The sequence below is a fragment of the Brugia malayi genome (genome assembly GCF_000002995.4).
Source record: "Brugia malayi strain FR3 genome assembly, contig: Bm_v4_Chr4_scaffold_001, whole genome shotgun sequence".
Taxonomy (NCBI): Eukaryota; Metazoa; Nematoda; class Chromadorea; order Rhabditida; family Onchocercidae; genus Brugia; species Brugia malayi.
In genome coordinates, this window is record NW_025062478.1 from 2,808,678 (window position 1) to 2,827,825 (window position 19,148).

The 19,148-nt window shown below is 23.9% G+C and overlaps 3 protein-coding genes across 3 annotated transcripts; 2 read left to right on the forward strand and 1 right to left on the reverse strand.

The window, feature by feature from the left end:
* Positions 1-2,875: 2,875 nt before the first annotated feature.
* On the reverse strand, positions 2,876-7,290 carry Bm6040 (Uncharacterized protein; the record flags this gene model as incomplete). Its single annotated transcript, XM_043081421.1, has 6 exons — positions 2,876-3,029; positions 3,513-3,738; positions 4,584-4,665; positions 5,592-5,760; positions 6,834-6,960; positions 7,236-7,290. The coding sequence occupies 6 exons, from the start codon at positions 7,288-7,290 to the stop codon at positions 2,876-2,878; spliced, it is 813 nt and encodes a 270-aa protein (XP_042937355.1).
* A 6,000-nt stretch (positions 7,291-13,290) lies between these two features.
* On the forward strand, positions 13,291-14,269 carry Bm3728 (RH49308p, putative; the record flags this gene model as incomplete). The annotated part of the gene is made up of 2 exons (XM_001893286.2): positions 13,291-13,418; positions 14,176-14,269. 2 exons carry the CDS (start codon positions 13,291-13,293, stop codon positions 14,267-14,269), a joined length of 222 nt encoding a protein of 73 aa, XP_001893321.1.
* A 931-nt stretch (positions 14,270-15,200) lies between these two features.
* Bm9277 (jmjC domain containing protein) lies at positions 15,201-17,497 on the forward strand (the record flags this gene model as incomplete). The annotated part of the gene is made up of 6 exons (XM_001893285.2): positions 15,201-15,386; positions 15,694-15,934; positions 16,171-16,321; positions 16,480-16,717; positions 16,842-16,964; positions 17,222-17,497. 6 exons carry the CDS (start codon positions 15,201-15,203, stop codon positions 17,495-17,497), a joined length of 1,215 nt encoding a protein of 404 aa, XP_001893320.2.
* Between the last annotated feature and the right edge of the window lie 1,651 nt (positions 17,498-19,148).

Consider the following 19,148-nt stretch of genomic DNA (forward strand, 5'->3'; position numbering starts at 1 on the left):
CTTTATCATTTATAATAATAAAATATTTCAAATCTGAACAAGAAAAAAGTTTTACTGTATCATCCTTTATTCATTTCTTTTTATCAAACGTCGTAGCATTTAATGTTCCATTATTAGGTTAAAAAGTTAAATATGAATTGTTTATTTAAAAAAAAAAATCAAAAAATTTAAAATACAAATTTATATTTGGAGTGAATATTTTACAGTGAGAAGCAAAAGATTATATATGTATGAGTTATTTTAAAGAGAAATTTGAAAATTAAGAAATTTTAATAAAATATGAAGTAAATTTGTTGCTAATTTGTGAATTATATGATGGATTTTAATATGAATCTACTTCTACATTTTTTTTTTCTTTTTCATTAATTTCGTTAGTCTTTTTTCTTTTTTGTTTTTTCGTTTTTTTTTTTTAAATTTATGGTCTTAAAATATTGCAATTTCGTTGTTTCGTTTAATTGAATATTGTGGTATCATAAAGGTCTCAATTAAAACAAAATTTATTTTCTTTACGATCAAATTTTATATATAAAATTTAAAAGTTAGCTTAATTCACATCGAGTTTTTCTTTTTTGACCGCATGTTTGTTCATTTGTTTAATTTTTAATTAATTAATTATTTCTAAATACTTAATGTGCTCAGAATATTTTCTTCCTTTTTTTTTTTTCCTCGGGTATATGTATTTTTTACCCGTTTAATATTTTTGGTTTAATTGGAAAAAAAAAATCCATAAATATGAAAAGAATTTTTGTGAAATTTCTAATGTTTTTATTTCCATTGATCATATATCACAAGAAAAAAGTACACATTTTATGCAAAATTAAAGTAATTTTTTTTTTTTGACAAATTTTTAAAAAGTAAAATTTCATATATAATGCAAAATCACTTTTACAAAGTTCAATACGGTTGTTAAACATATGCTCTTCCATTTTTTTTTTTTTTCTTTTTTTAATTTAAAAAAAATGTCTTTCTTTGCTTAAATTTTTTTTCTCGAATATTTGATGTTTATTGTGATGAATGATTACTGTCGTTTTGACCATTACTATTATTATTATTATTGTCGTTATCATTATCACTTATTCTATTTGATAAATATTTTCACTTATTTCTTTTCTGTTACAGATCTTAATATGAAGCCAAGCTATGCAGTAAAATTGGAAATTATAGTTGTAAAATTTAAATTTAATTATGTGGTTTTTATTTTAATGATTACTTTTTCCTTATTTAGTGGTAAATAATATATTTATATTACCTAATAACTCTATATGGAATATTTGAGTTTGAATTCTTTTTTTTTTTCTATTCTTAATTTAACAATTTAATATGCTGATGAAAACTGATGATGTGGGATGTAGGAAATATCATAATTAAAATTTTTCATTTTAAAATTGATTTAAAAACTTATAATTTGATTGATAATATGCAATTTATGAGCAACTGATACAAATATGCAAACGCAGTTCTTCATTCGTTCGTGAATTTCTTTAATCAGCAATTAATGAATTGAATTTTAATGAAATTGATGGATTTTAATTAATGAACGTTTTGATTAATTTCTGTCTTTGCAGCAGATACAGTGAGATAATTAATATATAATCGTAATTTATTTAGCATTTTATGATTAAAGTATTTTGTAAAAATGTTTTTAATGTAATTCCTTGCTTATTAATCAATAACTTGACATTATAAAGGAAATATTAGTTCATTAATTAAAATGATTAAAAAGTGATAATTTTGAAAATTAGTGAATAATTTTAATTCTGAAATATGAAATATGTTTTTGTTTATTCGATGGATATTAAATCACATTTAAAAAAGGAATATCATAATTAAATTTTATTTATATTTGCAGTACTATTTTAATTTAATTGATAACGGATAACATTTCGTGTATGATTATTTCAAAAATTTTTCTCATCACTTTTTGCTATTTAATTTTATCAAAATTGTCCTGTTTTTTTGTGTTTTAGCTTCTTGTCTCTTTTTATTTCAAACTTTCACACAGCCATAAATAAATTTTTATTATGAATGGTCATTAACTGATGGTTAACTTTTCTTCTTTTTAAATTTTTAAACTTTTTTTTTTAGCTCAACATTCAACTGCAATCTAATAAATTTAATCATTATTAAATTACAAAATTCGAAATAAATAATTTATTATTTTGAAAAAAAGAAAACAATGAAAATGTTTAAGAATAATCCATATGTTTCATGAATTTTAATAATGATTCGCAACAATCTTTCGTTGCTTTTTTTTAGATGTTAATTTATTAAATTAATGAAATAAAAAAGATTGTAATTTCGAATTTGCAATTTAAAGATATAACAATGATTTTCACTTTTTTGTAGCAATAGTAAAAAATATTTTATTTTCCTAAATTCTTTATTTTCTATGTTTATATTATTATTATTTATTATTGTTATTAATATTATTTATTGCTACTATCATTATTATTTAGTATTTATTTATTTATTATTATTATTATTATTACCATTATTAATATTATTATCATTATTATTATTATTATTATTATTATCATTATTATCATTATCATTACTATTATTATTACCATTATTAATTATCATTATTATTATTATGGTTATCATTATTATTATTATTAGTAGTGGTAGTATTATTAATTTATCATTTATTTTCTGAGTAATAAACAATTTTTCCAGATGCAGTAAAAATAAAACGAAAATTGGAAAAATTTATTTCGCATACAGAAGTGTTTATGCAATCATAAAATAATCATATATATGTATAAGATACTATGATTACAACTTCTGATGAAAATAATAATAATAACTTTTCATATGTTTACTTTCTTTCACGAAATCTCGTATAGTTTACAAGAAGAGAAAAAAAGAAAAGTAATTATTGTTGTTGTGTGACATCATCACCCAATAATAGATCATCGGTGACAATTTGTTTTGAATGATTGTCATCGTTGTTACCATTTCCATTGCAGCCAATTTTACCTTCACCAGGTTGTACTTTTGTAATTTCTTTTAGTACTGGTACTGGACCACTGCAATTTGTGAAATTTAATCGAAGGATTAAAATTTAATTTAAAAAAAGAAATTTTTTTTTTTTTTGAAACTAAGAAATAATTTTAGCAAAAGTATTATTTAATATATTTACATTCATTTCAAACTTTTTAATAGAAATGTTTGCTTATTTTTATACTTTAATAATAGTTTTCATTCTTCTTTTTTTAATTTCCTATAAATTTTATTCATTGTTTTAATAGTTTTATAAACTTTGAAGAACATATAGCATTATGAAATATTATTTGCTAATAAAAATAAATTCGAATAAAATTTTGAATGAAAAAAGGAATGAAAGATTTGTGATAAATTTCCAAACAAAAAAATTAAAAAAAAATTTTTTTTTTTAAAATTTCCATGAAAATTCATGAAAATCAAATTTTAAAAATTTCCATGGAAATTTTTCAATAAAAAAATGTAAAATTATTCGCAGAAAAAAAAAAAAAATTTTATAAGAAACATACGAATCAGATGTGATTTTTTCACGTTTATCATTGATATTATTGTTTATTTGACGATTCATTTCATTTTTACCGGAATTTGCCGGATAAAGACGAATCGGTGGCTCATTTGGTGTGCTATCTTCACTCATAAATGCTGCTAAATGTTTACTCTTGAATGAACCTACCAATGTTGGTGTTAGCAAACTTAATGCAAGCATTACAGCACCGGTAGCAAACGTACATAAACCTGAAATTTAATTAAGAAAATTTTTTTTCTTTTTTTAAGTATACATATTCTTAATTATTTTATGTTTATTTTTTGGTGAAATGAAACTTTTAAACTGAAATAAAATTTTTTTGGTAAAATTAAAATTTTGATATTAACATTTGAAATGTTATTTAAATCAGATTACTAAAATTAAACTAAAAGTAAGAAAAAAAAGTGACAACTTCTCTTATTAGAATTGAAAATTTTTTCCCACTGAAATTTGAAAGTTAGTTAAATCAGTGTTACTTTATGAAAGCAACAAAGCACAGATAAATTAAATTAATTTTAATTTTATATTAAAGTGTTATTTCAAGAAGAGCCTGAAAGTGACATGCATTATTTCCAGAACATTTTAAATTTTACTCTAATTTGTTATGAAAATAATAAAAAATGAATTTTAATTAAATTTTCCTTAAATATTTAAAGAATGAATAAAGAAATTAGATTTAACTATAATCAATTTTTAAACATTTCAATAAATGAACAATACATATTTGTTATTTTTGTGTAAATTATTCATATAGTAATATGTTTTAAATTTAATTAATGAATTTATTACGCTTTTAAAACTATATATTTATTCATTTTTCACTATTTTCTCAATTTTAAATGTAATTTTGAATTTATTGAAATGGATTTTTTTTTAGTTTTAGTCTAAATATTTCATTAAAAATTAGAATAAAATGTAATACATAAAATAATTTTTATTTATAAAAGCAACGATATTTTTCTATTTTTTAAAAAAAATTTTTTTTCATTAAAGTTAAAATTTAGTTTGTCAGAAAAAGGAAACGGATTTTTCATTTATTTTTAAAATATCATACCAAACATCTTCCAACGACGCATTGGATCTTTTAATATTTCGGCAAGTTTTTCCGGTGGAACATAAAAGCTTCCATCTTCATCCTTTAAATTTTCAAAAAAAAAAAAAATTCATAAACAATTATTAAATGACAAAAAATTATAAATTATTATTTGAAAAGAATGATGAAAAAATTAAAATAATTATATTATACTGAAAAAGCCAAAAATTAGGTAATTAGGTTATTCGTAACAATTAATCATTTTCAGGTGAAAGTTAAAAACAATCGTAACCAAGTGCTCTTATTATGTAAAGGTGACACTATCATCCTTTGGTGACATTATTATTCTTAGGTGACACTAACATTTTTAGGTGACACTATCACTGTTAGGTGACACTATCATTGTTAGGCTACACTATCATCCTTAGGTGACATTATTATTCTCAGGTGACACTATCATCCTTGGGTGACACTATTATAAGATAATATAATTATCATTAAATTATGCTATATTTATCGAATGGTGTTACTACCATCAGATAACAATATTCATAAATAGCTGATATGTTAAGCAGTTATCAGATATCATTATAAAACTGTCCAGTTACATTATCATTAACAAACGATATTATCAGTCTGTTATGATACTGCGACTGTTAAACAATGTTTTAACTATTCAAATTACAATATCATTATCAAATGATACTATTATTACTTCATTATCTTCATTACACTACAAAGTGATAAGATGATGAGGGCGTTATCAGTTTATCATTGTCAAATTGCATAATCTATCATTCAGTTGGTTTTAACATCAATGAATGATAATATTTCATTAATATAAATGATGAGAATAAATAAATGAAATTTTAATATTAAATGAAATGTAAACATTTTCTTTTTTTGTAAAACTATTGGCCATTTATAATTAAAATTTTTTCCATATTCATACTTTAGAATAAATTCAAAATTTTTTTTGAGATAAAAAAAAATTTTTTGTTGAATTATTTAGAAAAAAAATTTTGTTACTTGATAGATAGCAATTCGAGCAATCGATTCTTCAACTCCTTCATGAGGCCAAGTGTATCCAACAATAATAGCAACTGCTCCACCAATTAATAGAATTAAGCCAAGAACGGTTAGCATACGACAGAGCCAAAGTCCTGTTCGTTGTGCTGGTGGCGGTGGTAAAAGATACCTTAAATTAATTTTTTTTTTTTTTTTTTTTAAAAAGAATTAATTAAACTTTCTCAAAAATTTACTTTTATTTTTAATATTTCACTCCTAATAATAATTTGACTTTTTCTTTTTTTTTAATGAATCATTTTTATACATTCAAACAAAATAGGAATTAATATCTAAAAATTGCCACATTATTCTTCAAAGTTTAAAAGAATATTACTATATTTTTCTAATAAATCTTAGTGGAAAATCATTTTTCCGTTTTTTTTTTTTTTTATTTGTATATTTTTTTTACAAACTTTGATACTCAAGTAATAATTTAGTTTAAAGTTAAATTACATTTGTCTAAAAAATATTCATTTCATTCTTTTATGAAAAATATATTAGCCAATATTTTCACATTTATACAATTTGAACTTTTAAAATTAAAAATTATTTAAAAGAAAAAAAAAAGTTTTATTTTATAAAAAATCAAAGCTTAGAAATTTTTCCTTCTATCATACAATTAATTCCTAATAACTAATATAATTTCATATATAATGAATAAATAAATAATTGAACGATTATGTTGTCTAATAATTTTTTTATCATTAATTTTTGGTTTTTTTTTTAAAGTTATAAATTTATTTTTGAAATTTTTATTAATTGAATGTAAAAATTTGATCTATTAATTCTAACAATAATTGTTAGCAAAAAAAAAGGACAGTTTTTATTTATTATAATAAAATTTTACTTATTATGTTTATTGCAGGATGAATTTGATGGTTTTATATAAATGTTCAAGCTAATACTATGACAATAACTGGTCATTTATTTTATATAAATGTTGAAGCTATTACTATGACAATAGCTAGTTGTTGGTTCTATATAAATGTTCAAGCTAATACTATGACAATAACTGGTCATTTATTTTATATAAATGTTGAAGCTATTACTATGACAATAGCTAGTTGTTGGTTCTATATAAATGTTCAAGCTAATACTAGAACAATAACTAGTTATTGATTTTATATAAATGTTGAAGCTATTGCTACTACAATAAGTGATTATTTGTTCTATAAAAATGTTGAACGACTGGATTACATATACCAGGCTCCAGCAGATTCGATGTCCTCAACAGCTGGTGATTGATAAAATTGATGAAGGTATGAACGAATTCCAAAACCTGGTGCTGGTGTTGTCACCCCGTCGAGTAGTGCTGTAGGCTTTGAATTGCCTAAAATACAATTTTATTAAAATAATTTTAATCATTCAAAATTGTTGTTTTTTTTTTTTTTCAAATCATTTTTCTAAAAAAAAAAAAGAAAAGATTTCCGAACAATTTATTAAAGGTAATTTAATTTATTATTATTATTAACTGCATAATATTTTCTTATCATTTTTAAAAATTATTCATGAATTTTCATTTTATTTTTCAATCATTTTTATAAAATAATTTTTTTTAAAAAAAAAAAAAAAAAGGGAGGAAAAATTGTTAATTTATAAAGTTACCATTATCAATTGTATTATCCTTTTTGGAGGTTGACCCATGACCAAATATGGTCATTGCTGGCTGCTTTTATTGACTTCAGCCAACGTCAATTTGTGGGCCTACAACAATTATCAATTATTTGCTATTCTAAGGCTAAAAAATTTAGGCGAAAAAAAAAAAGAGCAACGATTAATTGAAGTGAAGCATCGTTGATTATTGTATGAAATATTTTCATTTAAAAATTAAAATATAGTAAATTAAAATTTTCATTCCAATAATAACACTGATGTGACTCTAATTAGTATTATATCTAATTAAATTATGGTTCATTTAAGAAATGTGCAACAATTGCATAAAAATTTAAATAATAATTAATTGTTTTTTACATCAAAATATTCATATTATTTTTGATCTAATTTTTTCTCTCTTCTTTTGCTGATTATATAATTCTATTGTATTTGTTATAATTTTAAATTTCGCATTTTATATTTGAAATTTCTTTTCATTTAATGATTACTTCAAATTTTTGAACAAAATTTTGCTATTATACGACAAATAATATATATACATTTAGCACTTAATCTTTTTATAAGACATTAAGTGCTAAAAATATGATCCAAATATTGCATTTGAAAAGTTAAACATTTCAAAAAATTAACTTAAATATTCATTTTTGTTAAAATTAATTACAACGGAATAATGCAAAAAAAGACGACAATAATTTTTCATTTTAATCAATTTCAAAAAAACAAATGAAGAAAATGCACAAAAGAAAGCAAAGATCAAAAAAATTATAGCAAAATAAAAATAAAAAAAAGATCTAATAAATGACAAATAAAATGATGTCATATAAATGAAATAATATAACATTATATCATATCTTTTATTAATACTAACATTTCAAATGTGAATTTATTTTGAGCTTTTCCATTAATTTAAATTTACAAACAAAATATTTATTATTTCTAATAGCAAATGAAGTACAAAAAATTGAAATGTGAAATTTTAAGAAAAATTAAATTATAATAAAATTGAAAATGTTTGTGATAAAATAGTTATTCGTAAATAACATATAGTAAGGAAATGCTAAGATAATAAATAATGGCTAACTTTTCTCATTTTGAAATGAAAAATGCTTAGGCGAGAAGAGTTAGGCACTTTAACATATCATTTATATCCAACTGACAAATGCGCATTTGCACAGCTATTGATTCCTTCCCATGAGGAAGACCTTTGGGACAAGTGAGTCTTTTGCTAGGCTCAATAATCTCACACACACATACACACACACACACATACACACACACACACATACACACACACACATACACACACACACACATACACACACACACACATACACACACACACACATACATACACCTACACACACATGCATACATACATATATACATATATAGCATCATTGAATGTTATTGAAATGTGTGTGGATTCTAAGGTATCCATCAAGGAATAAGCTATTTAATGCAATGTTAATTTTATAAACCAAAATATATTTAAATTAAAGAAAAAAAAAAAAAAAAAAAACTAAAAATAATTTATAACAAATTAAATTTTAAAAATATTTCATTTTTTCTTGTAAAATATTTCAAAAAATTTATTAAATATGAGAATTTTTTTTCAGCTTTTTTCATAAAATATTTGTGAAAAATTGTTAACTTCTTCACAAATATTTTAAAAAAATTCCAACTTTCGGCTTTTTTCAAATGTTACTTTTTCCTTTTGCTATAAATAATTTTACCATTCTTATGAATTATAAAATTATTTGTAAGTAAACAGAAATAGATAACAGAATAGATTTAAATATGAAATAATAAAATTTTGAAAATGAATTATTCGAGTATGTATGTTATGCAATGCTTAATGCATGTAACATACACATACACAAATTATTCCAGAAATAAACTAATTGAAATGTCATCAAATAGTAAAATCAATTGTTTTCCATTTCATATCATCTAAAACAATTTTTTATGAAATATTATTATTTTCAAATTTTTATCCAAATTCTTGTAAGACATTTGCATTTCTTTCTCTTTCCATTTCTAATCATAATAATTCATTAGATGAAATAATAACCAAAAAAAGATTTGCTGCATATTTAGTAGGACATTAATTGTTCTTCCACTTTATTTTGACTTAAAAAATAATTTAAAAAAAATTAACTATTAGACTCTTCACAGAGATTATCTGTACGTTATGAATGATAGTATTTCCTCGAGCTTCTTCATTTATAAATTTTTCTTTGCTAATATTCAAAGTTTATTTTGATATGATGATGACAATATGATTAATATTTATTGCAGTTGAAACTTAGCTAATAGTAAATTCTTTTTTTTTTTCTCGAGAGAAAATAATGGAGGGATAAGTAGAAATATACATATATAATAGATAAAGTTAGGCCTAGCACATTTATATGCACATATAACTTGTTAAGAATGTAATGTATAATTATAAATAGAAGTAATGATGGATGTAAGTAATGGGTAAATAAAGATATTTTCTAGCTATAAATAATTGCAATAAAACATTTCTAAGTTGCAATAAATGTTAAAGTTTAGAAAATTATGCAATAGCTGAATATATCAAAAGATCAAAGGATAAATTCAATAATAATCTCAAGTTATTACAGAAATATGTAAAATATTACTGTACTAGAACAATGTATTAAATTTTACCTTCGATAATCTATTAAATTTTACCTTCGATAATGCTTCGATAATGTATTAAATTTTACCGTAGTAAACAAACATTCTAAATAAAAAAAATATTCCCTAAAAAAGTAACAACAACAGAAATTTATTGTACTGGTATTACAGTATTACAGTATAATTTTAGCTGTAGTAAGCAAGTGTTACACATAAAAGTATTACTACAGTAGGAGAATACTACCATAATACACTGAGCGCCGCTCTAAAGGTGGAACAATTTTATAATAGATAAACACAGCTAGCAAAAATTTATAATAACATGAAAAAATGTTACTGTAGCGGTATATATTACGGTAATACTCAAAACGTTACCGTAGGAAGCGAATATTGCAATAAGAAAATTGGATGGAAATAAATTAAAATATATGGATTGTTAAATTGAATATAAGGGCAAATTCTCGAATAAACATACTAAGATGCATTTATTACATTATTTAAAGCTAATAGCGATGAAATGAAAATGTATGAAAGCAGGTAAATGCATAATCAATACTTACTTAATGATGCAGTGGAAGTCATGTGACGCACGTAATTAATTTTATAAGTGCGTATGCGTGCGGGGGTGTAGAAGAGTGTGTCCACGTACATTTGCGTATAAATGCTTGTATAGGAACTTTGGCTTTTTGATTTAATTTGGTTAATGAAGATAATAATTTTTTATTGATCATAGAATTATCAAGCATATGTGACATTTTCTTGTCTATTATTCGATTATGCTGAGCATTTGCTAGCTAATTAATTTATCAGATAATTATTATAATATGTCTTGATTAAATATGAAACACAGGAAGTATTGTACGTAGCAAAATTAGTTAATAATAATACAGCAATGAATAATACAAAAAAAAAAAAAATATCAAAAATTAAAACGAATAGAAGATTTTGCTTCATTTAATTTTAATTCACATTTGAAAACTTGAAAATAAGTTTGAATAAACATATAAGAGTCATCCTAAGAAAAGAAATTTAAGGAAAGACGAAAAACGGAAAAGCGCAAATGCTAATCGAAAAAAATGAAAAAAAACTATGCCATCGTTTTTCGTTTTTCTTTTTTTTTACTCATAAAGTGTAAGACTTAAAAAAAAAGATGCTGAGATTTTCAAAAAGCTGTCATGTCAAATTTTTAAATACAGACGAAGATTTCCTATCAAATATTAAGACGAAAATAGATGAGAAGAATAAAAGCTAGGAAAATAAAATGATACTGAGATAAAATAAAAAATATTATCATTTAAAATTTTAAAAAATCAAACTTATTTTATGAAATTCATTTCTCTCATTTCACTGAAAAAGTAATATTATTAGTCAACAAAAAAAAAAAAAAAAAAAAATGAAAGAAAATTTCGAAAAAAAAAGTTTTTTGAAAAATTTGAGAAATAAATTGCAGAATTCAGATTGTTCGGTTTTCTTCATAAATAAATACTTTTTGAGTTATTCTATCAAAATGCAAGATTAGTTTGTTTGGATGGATGATAAAAGTTAAAAATTTTAAATAAAATTTGATGGTCAGATTTTCAAAAGTTCAAAAATTGACCAAAAGATTTATTTTTTTCTTTGTCAATTTTCTTTTTTTATAAAAACAATTTTTTTTAATTGAAACTTTTTTTTTTTTGATCTAAAAAATTTTTTAATCTAAAATATAAAAAATTTTTGATTACTTTTTAATAAGTAAAGTTAATTATCTTAGCAATTATAAATTAATCACGTAGAGCATTTAATTGAATAAGTTGCATTATTCTATTAATGATTCGAAATTTTTCAAAATAAATTATCGTATCAAATTATTGACACGACAATAAATGGAATATAAATTAGATTTAAAAAATTTCGTAAACTATTGGAAAATTTTTACAACAAATACTCTTTGCTTTTATTACAAAATGAATGCCAACATATGCATGTAAAAGAAAAAATCTCATCAAACAACAATTTCAATTTGATATTTACAAAGACTTAATTATTTCCGAAAAAAAAAATTTTTTTTAAGCCTACGGTTTTCGAAACAAAAAAAAAAAATTTAATTTAAAGTTAATGAGTTTGTTGATAACAGGTGCTTTTTTTTTCAAATCCTTCTTAGTATATCATAAGTTAACTTAATATAAAATCTAATATATTATATGTCTAAGAAAAAAAAATAAAAATTAACTTTAACTCGCTGAAGACTTAAATAGGAAAATATAAAAGAAATTCAATCATTCCTTTCTTATCTCTTCCTTCAGCATAATGTTGTATTAAATTAAAAGTTTAAATTAAATTAAAAAGTTTAAGTACTTTTTTTTTTTTCAACTGCAAAACTTGGCTAAACATTATAGTAAATGATGATTTTTTTATTTTTTTTATAAAAGAAATTGAGACATTATTACTTCTTACCTTCTTGTTTTAATATATTTTACATTGAATTAAAATAATATTTTTTCTGATACATTTTCCAGTTTCTAGCAGTAACACATTACTAAATATAACATTAAATACAATGTACTATTATTCTTCTATTTATGTATTATATTTTGAATACTAATTTAAATGAAAATAAATTAAATTTTCAAGTTCTTCAAAGTTAATTAAAGAAAAAAAAAACCGACTTCAATTAATGTGAATTTCTGCATATAACGTATCTAAAACTACCAAATTTATTCGTAAAAGATCTTCAATGAATAATCTAATCTATACTATCTCATAGCATATAAAGTTAATGGTATAATGGATTTGCATTGCGATGCCCATGAGCTTATATCACAATGTATAGCAAATTGCACCAATTAAATGTTATTTGCTATTCTGCCCGGTGTATGGGGTGTCCGAGGTTGCGTTTACTGTCCCCCGTGGTGTCGCGGTCTTAGGGTAGTTTAGTTTGGTATAGTTCTCTTTCATATTAAATTAATTATATTTATTTGGACTAGTTATGCTAACTTACTTTCTTTTTTATTAGATGAAGATAATATGTGAAGGTAAGATCAAGCTAAACTTTTATTTAAATGGATTGTTGCAATATGAGAAGGTCATAGCTAGATGGGAATCTTTTCTCTTATGGCATTTCAATGTACTCAGCTAAGGATATTAGCCTGAATATGTTCAAATTGTAGTCTTCATGTTCAAGTAGGTTGTGCTAAGTAAAATTTTGAACTTTATTCTTGAATAATAAATAAGTTGCTTCTGATTGTAATAGTAACATCGATTATTGTCATTATAAGTATTGCGAAATTGGTTGTGCAAATGCGACAAGATTATTTTATTTGTAAAGTGGAAACTCATGAAATAATTGAGTGTGATTTAATGTGGAATATTTTAAGAATTTTCAAGAATTACTCGTTTTATTAATAAGGAATATTTCAGTACAAAGCCAATGTGGTATGAGCAAATTTATTCGAGTGTAATAACAGTTGCATGTGTAGTAATAACAATGCATATTATGTTACCGGTCAATTTGATCGAGACAGGTCATGTACATCGTCGAAATATGCATGGTTACATGTATGTATTTTGACCTTTTTTTCGAGAAATATTTCTACTGCTACCATTGCATACATATAATTAATTTCTCAACTTTGTAGCTAAGAATATGTGGAAGTAAGGAAGAAAGAATGAAGTCATTTTTATACTGGCTTATTGAATAATGCATACTCATCTATAGTAAATTGTAAGAAACTGGAAAAGAAAACAGTCTAATTAACGACTAATACTAGGAAGGTAATGCTGTAGTTTTGATATTGTGGTTTTCTTTCTTTAAGTAGTATCATTGCAGTGGGTTGCTACATGTAATATGGGCATATTAGGAAACACTCATACATAGATAAAGTAGTGAAATAGTGAAGATAGTCGTATTTGAGATTCGTTCAAGCTTCACTCATGACACTGTGCTATGGAAATTTTCACTAGATTTTTTATTAATTTATGTATCAAAATGAACATTGAATCTTTTAACTTGTGCAACGTATAAATATTTTGCTCCTTTCAATTTATGATTCGTGAAATTTGAGCGACAATTAATGTTTTCTGTTTCTTTTTTCTAAAAAACCTTATTATATGTTGTCTATTTTTTTCCGTTCTCAATGTGTTTATAAGAAGGCAAGATTTTTATGAAGTTTTATTTTCATGATCATTCGGCATATTTCGAGATTTGGTAGAGTGTTGCGTAAGGTGGTTGTTAGCGTTTATTATTAATAATTAGAGAATAAGTTATCAGGATAGCGAATAATAATTAGCGGATAAACTTTTTTTTTTTTTTAAGGATTTTCCAGAACAAACGAGATTGGAACTTAACAGGCAACATGTACAAAGTCCAAGGACTTGAATCGATTCCATCCGAATCATCGTCGTCATAGATTCTTTTTGACGATTATATTCTTTTTGAGTTTGTCTACCTATGCATTCTCTATGGTTCACCAATTCATAATGTATTTTGATTATTCTAGCGTAGAAATGTAATAAAGTTGGATTAGTATTGCTTCTTTGCAACACGTTGTTTTTCTCGAACAAATGTATTACTAAAGAAAATGTAACATAAACACATGCATTATTTAAAAAAATGTAAAATAAAAAATAAAGTGTAGTTTAAAAAATGCGAAAAAAAAACTTGAAACATCTTGAACTTACGGTATAATTCAGTAAACTTTTTTTATTTTTCGAGTAGTAGCTTCGTTTCAACTTATGCATCGAATAACGGGTGTAATTTATTAAATGTTTGTTTCTTCAGACTCAAATGTTGAAGTGAGCAAGGGATTTTTTGAAAGTTTTGGTATAAGTGTAAAAATTTTGGAATAATGTTTAATGTTCCATAAAAGACAGCCATTGTACGAACCATGAAAATTAAGACGAAGTAATATTTGTCTACTTAAAATTTATTATTACTGAGCATTTTGCAAGCGAATAGGTGGGAATTATTCATTTAAAAATAGCCTGGTATCTTGGTGACTGCATAATTCAGTTTTGTAGGACTCAATTTCTGGGATATTTCATATGATTTTTACGTCACATATTAACTTCATCTTTTTCGGGAGCGTTTGTTACTTCATTTTTGATTTTATGATTGACCGATAAAAAAATACAATGTTGCGTTGTTGTCACCTTTTACATTGTTTGCTTTATGCTAATGGTTATACTTAATTTTTTTAGTTAAAAATTTTTTATGTGCTATTAATTTGCATTAATTAAGGAAATTGTTTATAAATTCTCTCAGCATTACATCATGAAATTCATTGTTTCTTTATTAAAAAAAGAAAGAAGGAATTTATTGATATAAATTTTAGATTACTGATGGAATTATATGCTGCTGTGCGCTCAAAAATTGAATACTTAGAACCATTTGTAATATCTGAATGTATTAATGATTGGAAGGCTATGGGATGGACATATCAACGATTGGCGGAAATTGTAAAACCTACCGAAAATAACGGATCTTTGAGAATACGATTAGGACCGAAGGAGCACTTAAGAGGAAAAGTTGGTTTTTTTTTAGATTGTTTTATTCTATTTTAGATGTGGTAGTGATAAATTATCTAGATACTTATCAATTGAAATTAACATATCTGTTGCGTACTTGATGATTTCAGTAATAGTATGTTTAAGATATTATGTTTAGTGCTGAAAATAGAAGCTCATTTTTGGTATTCATATAAACTAAGTAAGATTGATTGGTTAAATTAGTATGGTTAGAACAATAGCAGTAAAGACGCAACGTATGACAGAAGTTTTAAAAAAAGTGAGGAATTTTAAAGAAACAGTAAGTAGGGTAATCCTATTAATGCAGATTATATTCGAAAATGAATCAAAAATGGCATACATCTCCAGTTTGGAACACTTCTTTAAATGGTTCAGTGGTGAAGCGACAATGATGGCAAATGATCAGAGGATAATAGATAGAGGAAATCATTGGGGATATTTCGATTATAATTATGTCTTTGATATTATGAATCCCGAAAACATTGCTGATATCGATTGGCGACATCTTGGTTTGGATGCTGATCCCGTTGATTCAACCATTTGGATTGGTATACTTTTGTGTTTAATTAATTTAAATAAATTGCACTGATTACAGGTTTATCACTTTGTTTTCGTTAATATGGAACAACTAAGAATCTTCAATAGATTATTGACATTAAGAATGATTATGATTTAAAATTTAATTACTTAATCAATCTTATTATAATTTTAATTAGTTTGAATATTTCTTAGTTTATTTATACAAATAGAGATTATGGATTAGATGTGAAATTTTATATTTTAGGAACACCAGGAGCATATACACCGTGTCATTATGATTCATATGGTTATAATGTGCATGCGCAACTTTCTGGATCAAAACGATGGATTCTGTTTGAGCCAAACGAAAATATGAAGCCGATTCGAATTCCATACGAAGAATCAACTGTTTTCAGGTTTGTAATTCTTCGTTTCCAATTTTCTTTCTTATTTTCATCTTGATAACATATAAAAAATCAGTCTAAATGAAATATGTTAGAAACTTTATTTTGGATTGAAATGAATAAAAACTATATTAATTCATCGATGGCCTACAGTGATAATATCATTTCAGTAGTTTGGATGTGGTTGGTGCTGATAATTCATTGCAAGGTAAAAAGATAAGAATGGTTACCTTAAGAAAGGGTGATGTGATATTTGTCCCTCCTGGATGGTGGCATTGTGTTCAATGCGTTAGTGTTAATAATAATGAAAATGATTTGAATAATATCAGTGTTTCGGTAAATACATGGATATCACTCGTTGACTACGACCGAATTTCTCGTTTACAAGAAGCTGCTGCATCTACTATGGTAATTTTATTATCTTTCTTTAAATACTAATTAAAATTTGTAGAATTTGACATTTTTAATTTACAGTTACGAAATGAATTTTTGTATTACTTATATATATATGTATATATTTGTGAATATTTAGGTAGCTATTCTTATTCGGTCCGGTTTAATAACTTCGAAGCAAATTTGTTTGTCAGAATCAATGACATGCTATGATGATGCATTGTGTGATTTTGAGAAATTATTGAACGAAGCAAAAAATGAGGTTAATATATCTTTTCTTCGAATGAGTATTGTATCAGTAAGTTGAAGATTAAGACTGTTTTATTTATTTGTTTTTTTCAAAATAACTCCCCTCTTATCAGTTCTATTTAACTTACCAATGTAACATTGTTAAAATTGTGAGCTTTAAAAAGTTTGACAATTGTGTGAAAGCCATAGAACACAGTTAAGTCCTGAAATGGATTGTTGACACTGTCATATGACAGTATTCTCAATTATATACAAATTTGGTCATTTCAGATGACAACTGATGGAAGTTTACATCGTTTGATGGATTTTATAGAAAAGCAGAAGAAAAATATGACAGTTTTACCCACTGTTTTGTTCGCTGATTTCCGTGCTGAAATAGAAAAAGGGCCTTTGAAAATTGTAGATTCATCAGTTGATCCGATGTATTGTACCAATTTGACTACTTCATCATCAAGTATTACCACGTTTCAAAAACGTTTCATCGATTCTCTGCTATCGGAAAAAGTTCTGACAACACTAATAATGCAACTGCAAGAATGGACTTAAAACAGTTACCTTTGATAGAAATACCTCATCGTTTTATTTAATAGTTTATTTAATTAATTGATAAATAGTATTTTCCATAAGATCCATCAAGTTTCTATTTTATTGCTTTGGTAACATTATCAGCATAATCATGATAAATTGTTACAGTTTAGGAAACCGTATTTTGGCCGTGAGAAATAGAAGACAAATCGGTATACTTTTTATTTTTGAATTTAATAATGTATTTACTATTCCTTTTTGTTTATCATTTACGCTGATCATATCAGTCGTATGAATAGTTGCAAGTTTTTTCCTGATATGTTAGGATTTAAAATTATTTTATATTTTAAAACGCGCATGTTTATATCTTAATTTTTGAATATATTTTTGCAGCCTTATTCTTTGTGATTATATTTTTTCATGTCTAACATTTTATTAATTAGCTGTCTCAATGCAATATTAGATTAGCGATTATTTGTTCACTTTTTATTTATTTACCTCTATCTGTATCCTTGAGCCTCACTTCTAATGCTCATTTAACTATAACATCAATTTTGGTTTGAATTATAAGCAACGGCCTCTAATTTTTTAACATTATATTTGTTGTGGAGAAATTTTAAAGTGAAATATTGGCCCCATTACTTTTACTTTTCCGCTATATTTTATTATAATTTACAGATATTTATTCTTTGGTATTTGATATAATAATTCAGTATATATTTTTATTTTTTTGGTATTATTTAAAAAGAAAATCCTTACATTCTAAAAATTTCTGTACAATTTTAATCTCATCCTTTTTATTCTTTATTCTTTATAATATACTTCTGACATTTTTTATACTTTTTATTAATTTATATCGTATAATTAAAGCTCAAACTATAAAGGGAGGTGGTCGACTCATAAGTCATGTATCCAGTAAGGATGGTGAACTAACTTCTATAAAATGTGCAAAGACTCTTTAGAAGCAAACTGTAAAGATTTGATTACTATTGCAGGTGGTGGTAAATATCTTAAATATTATTTTTATAGTATCTCTTAAAAAACCATTTGTAACAAAAAGCAATGATATATCTTATAAAGATTATGATTATATGAATTGTTGCTTTATCAATTAGACTATTGGATTATTTGTTTGAAACTAAAGAATTGATAAGAATGAATTCATCAAGGGTTTATTTGATAACAGTTTGTAAGAATTGAAGTATTTGTCTTCTTTTTGTATTCTTTTTTAATTCTGAACGAATAGTTTAGAAGTGTCTAGGATAGTACTAAATAATAAGTTGAGATACTTTTTGATAGTATTTATAGATAATATTATTAAAACTGTTATATTTATTATTAAAATTGCATGTGTCATTTATTTATATGGGATTATTTATTACTACCTGAGTAAATATTGATATCATTTTAGTTTTACTTGTTAATATTAAAACTTACATATGTATTGATTGATAAACTGTTCATTCCTTGTATATATTTGTCTTCATCTCTTTATTTTAGGTGGAAATTCTTCAAAATTGATAGAGGAATATTTATTAGCGATTTATTATGTATTAAAATAAATTGTACTTCAATTTATTAAAGCAATTGTACTAATTTGAGTGTAATCTTTCTTCACTCATGTTGATATACACATTTATTTTTATCTTTATTGAAATATCTCAAATATTTA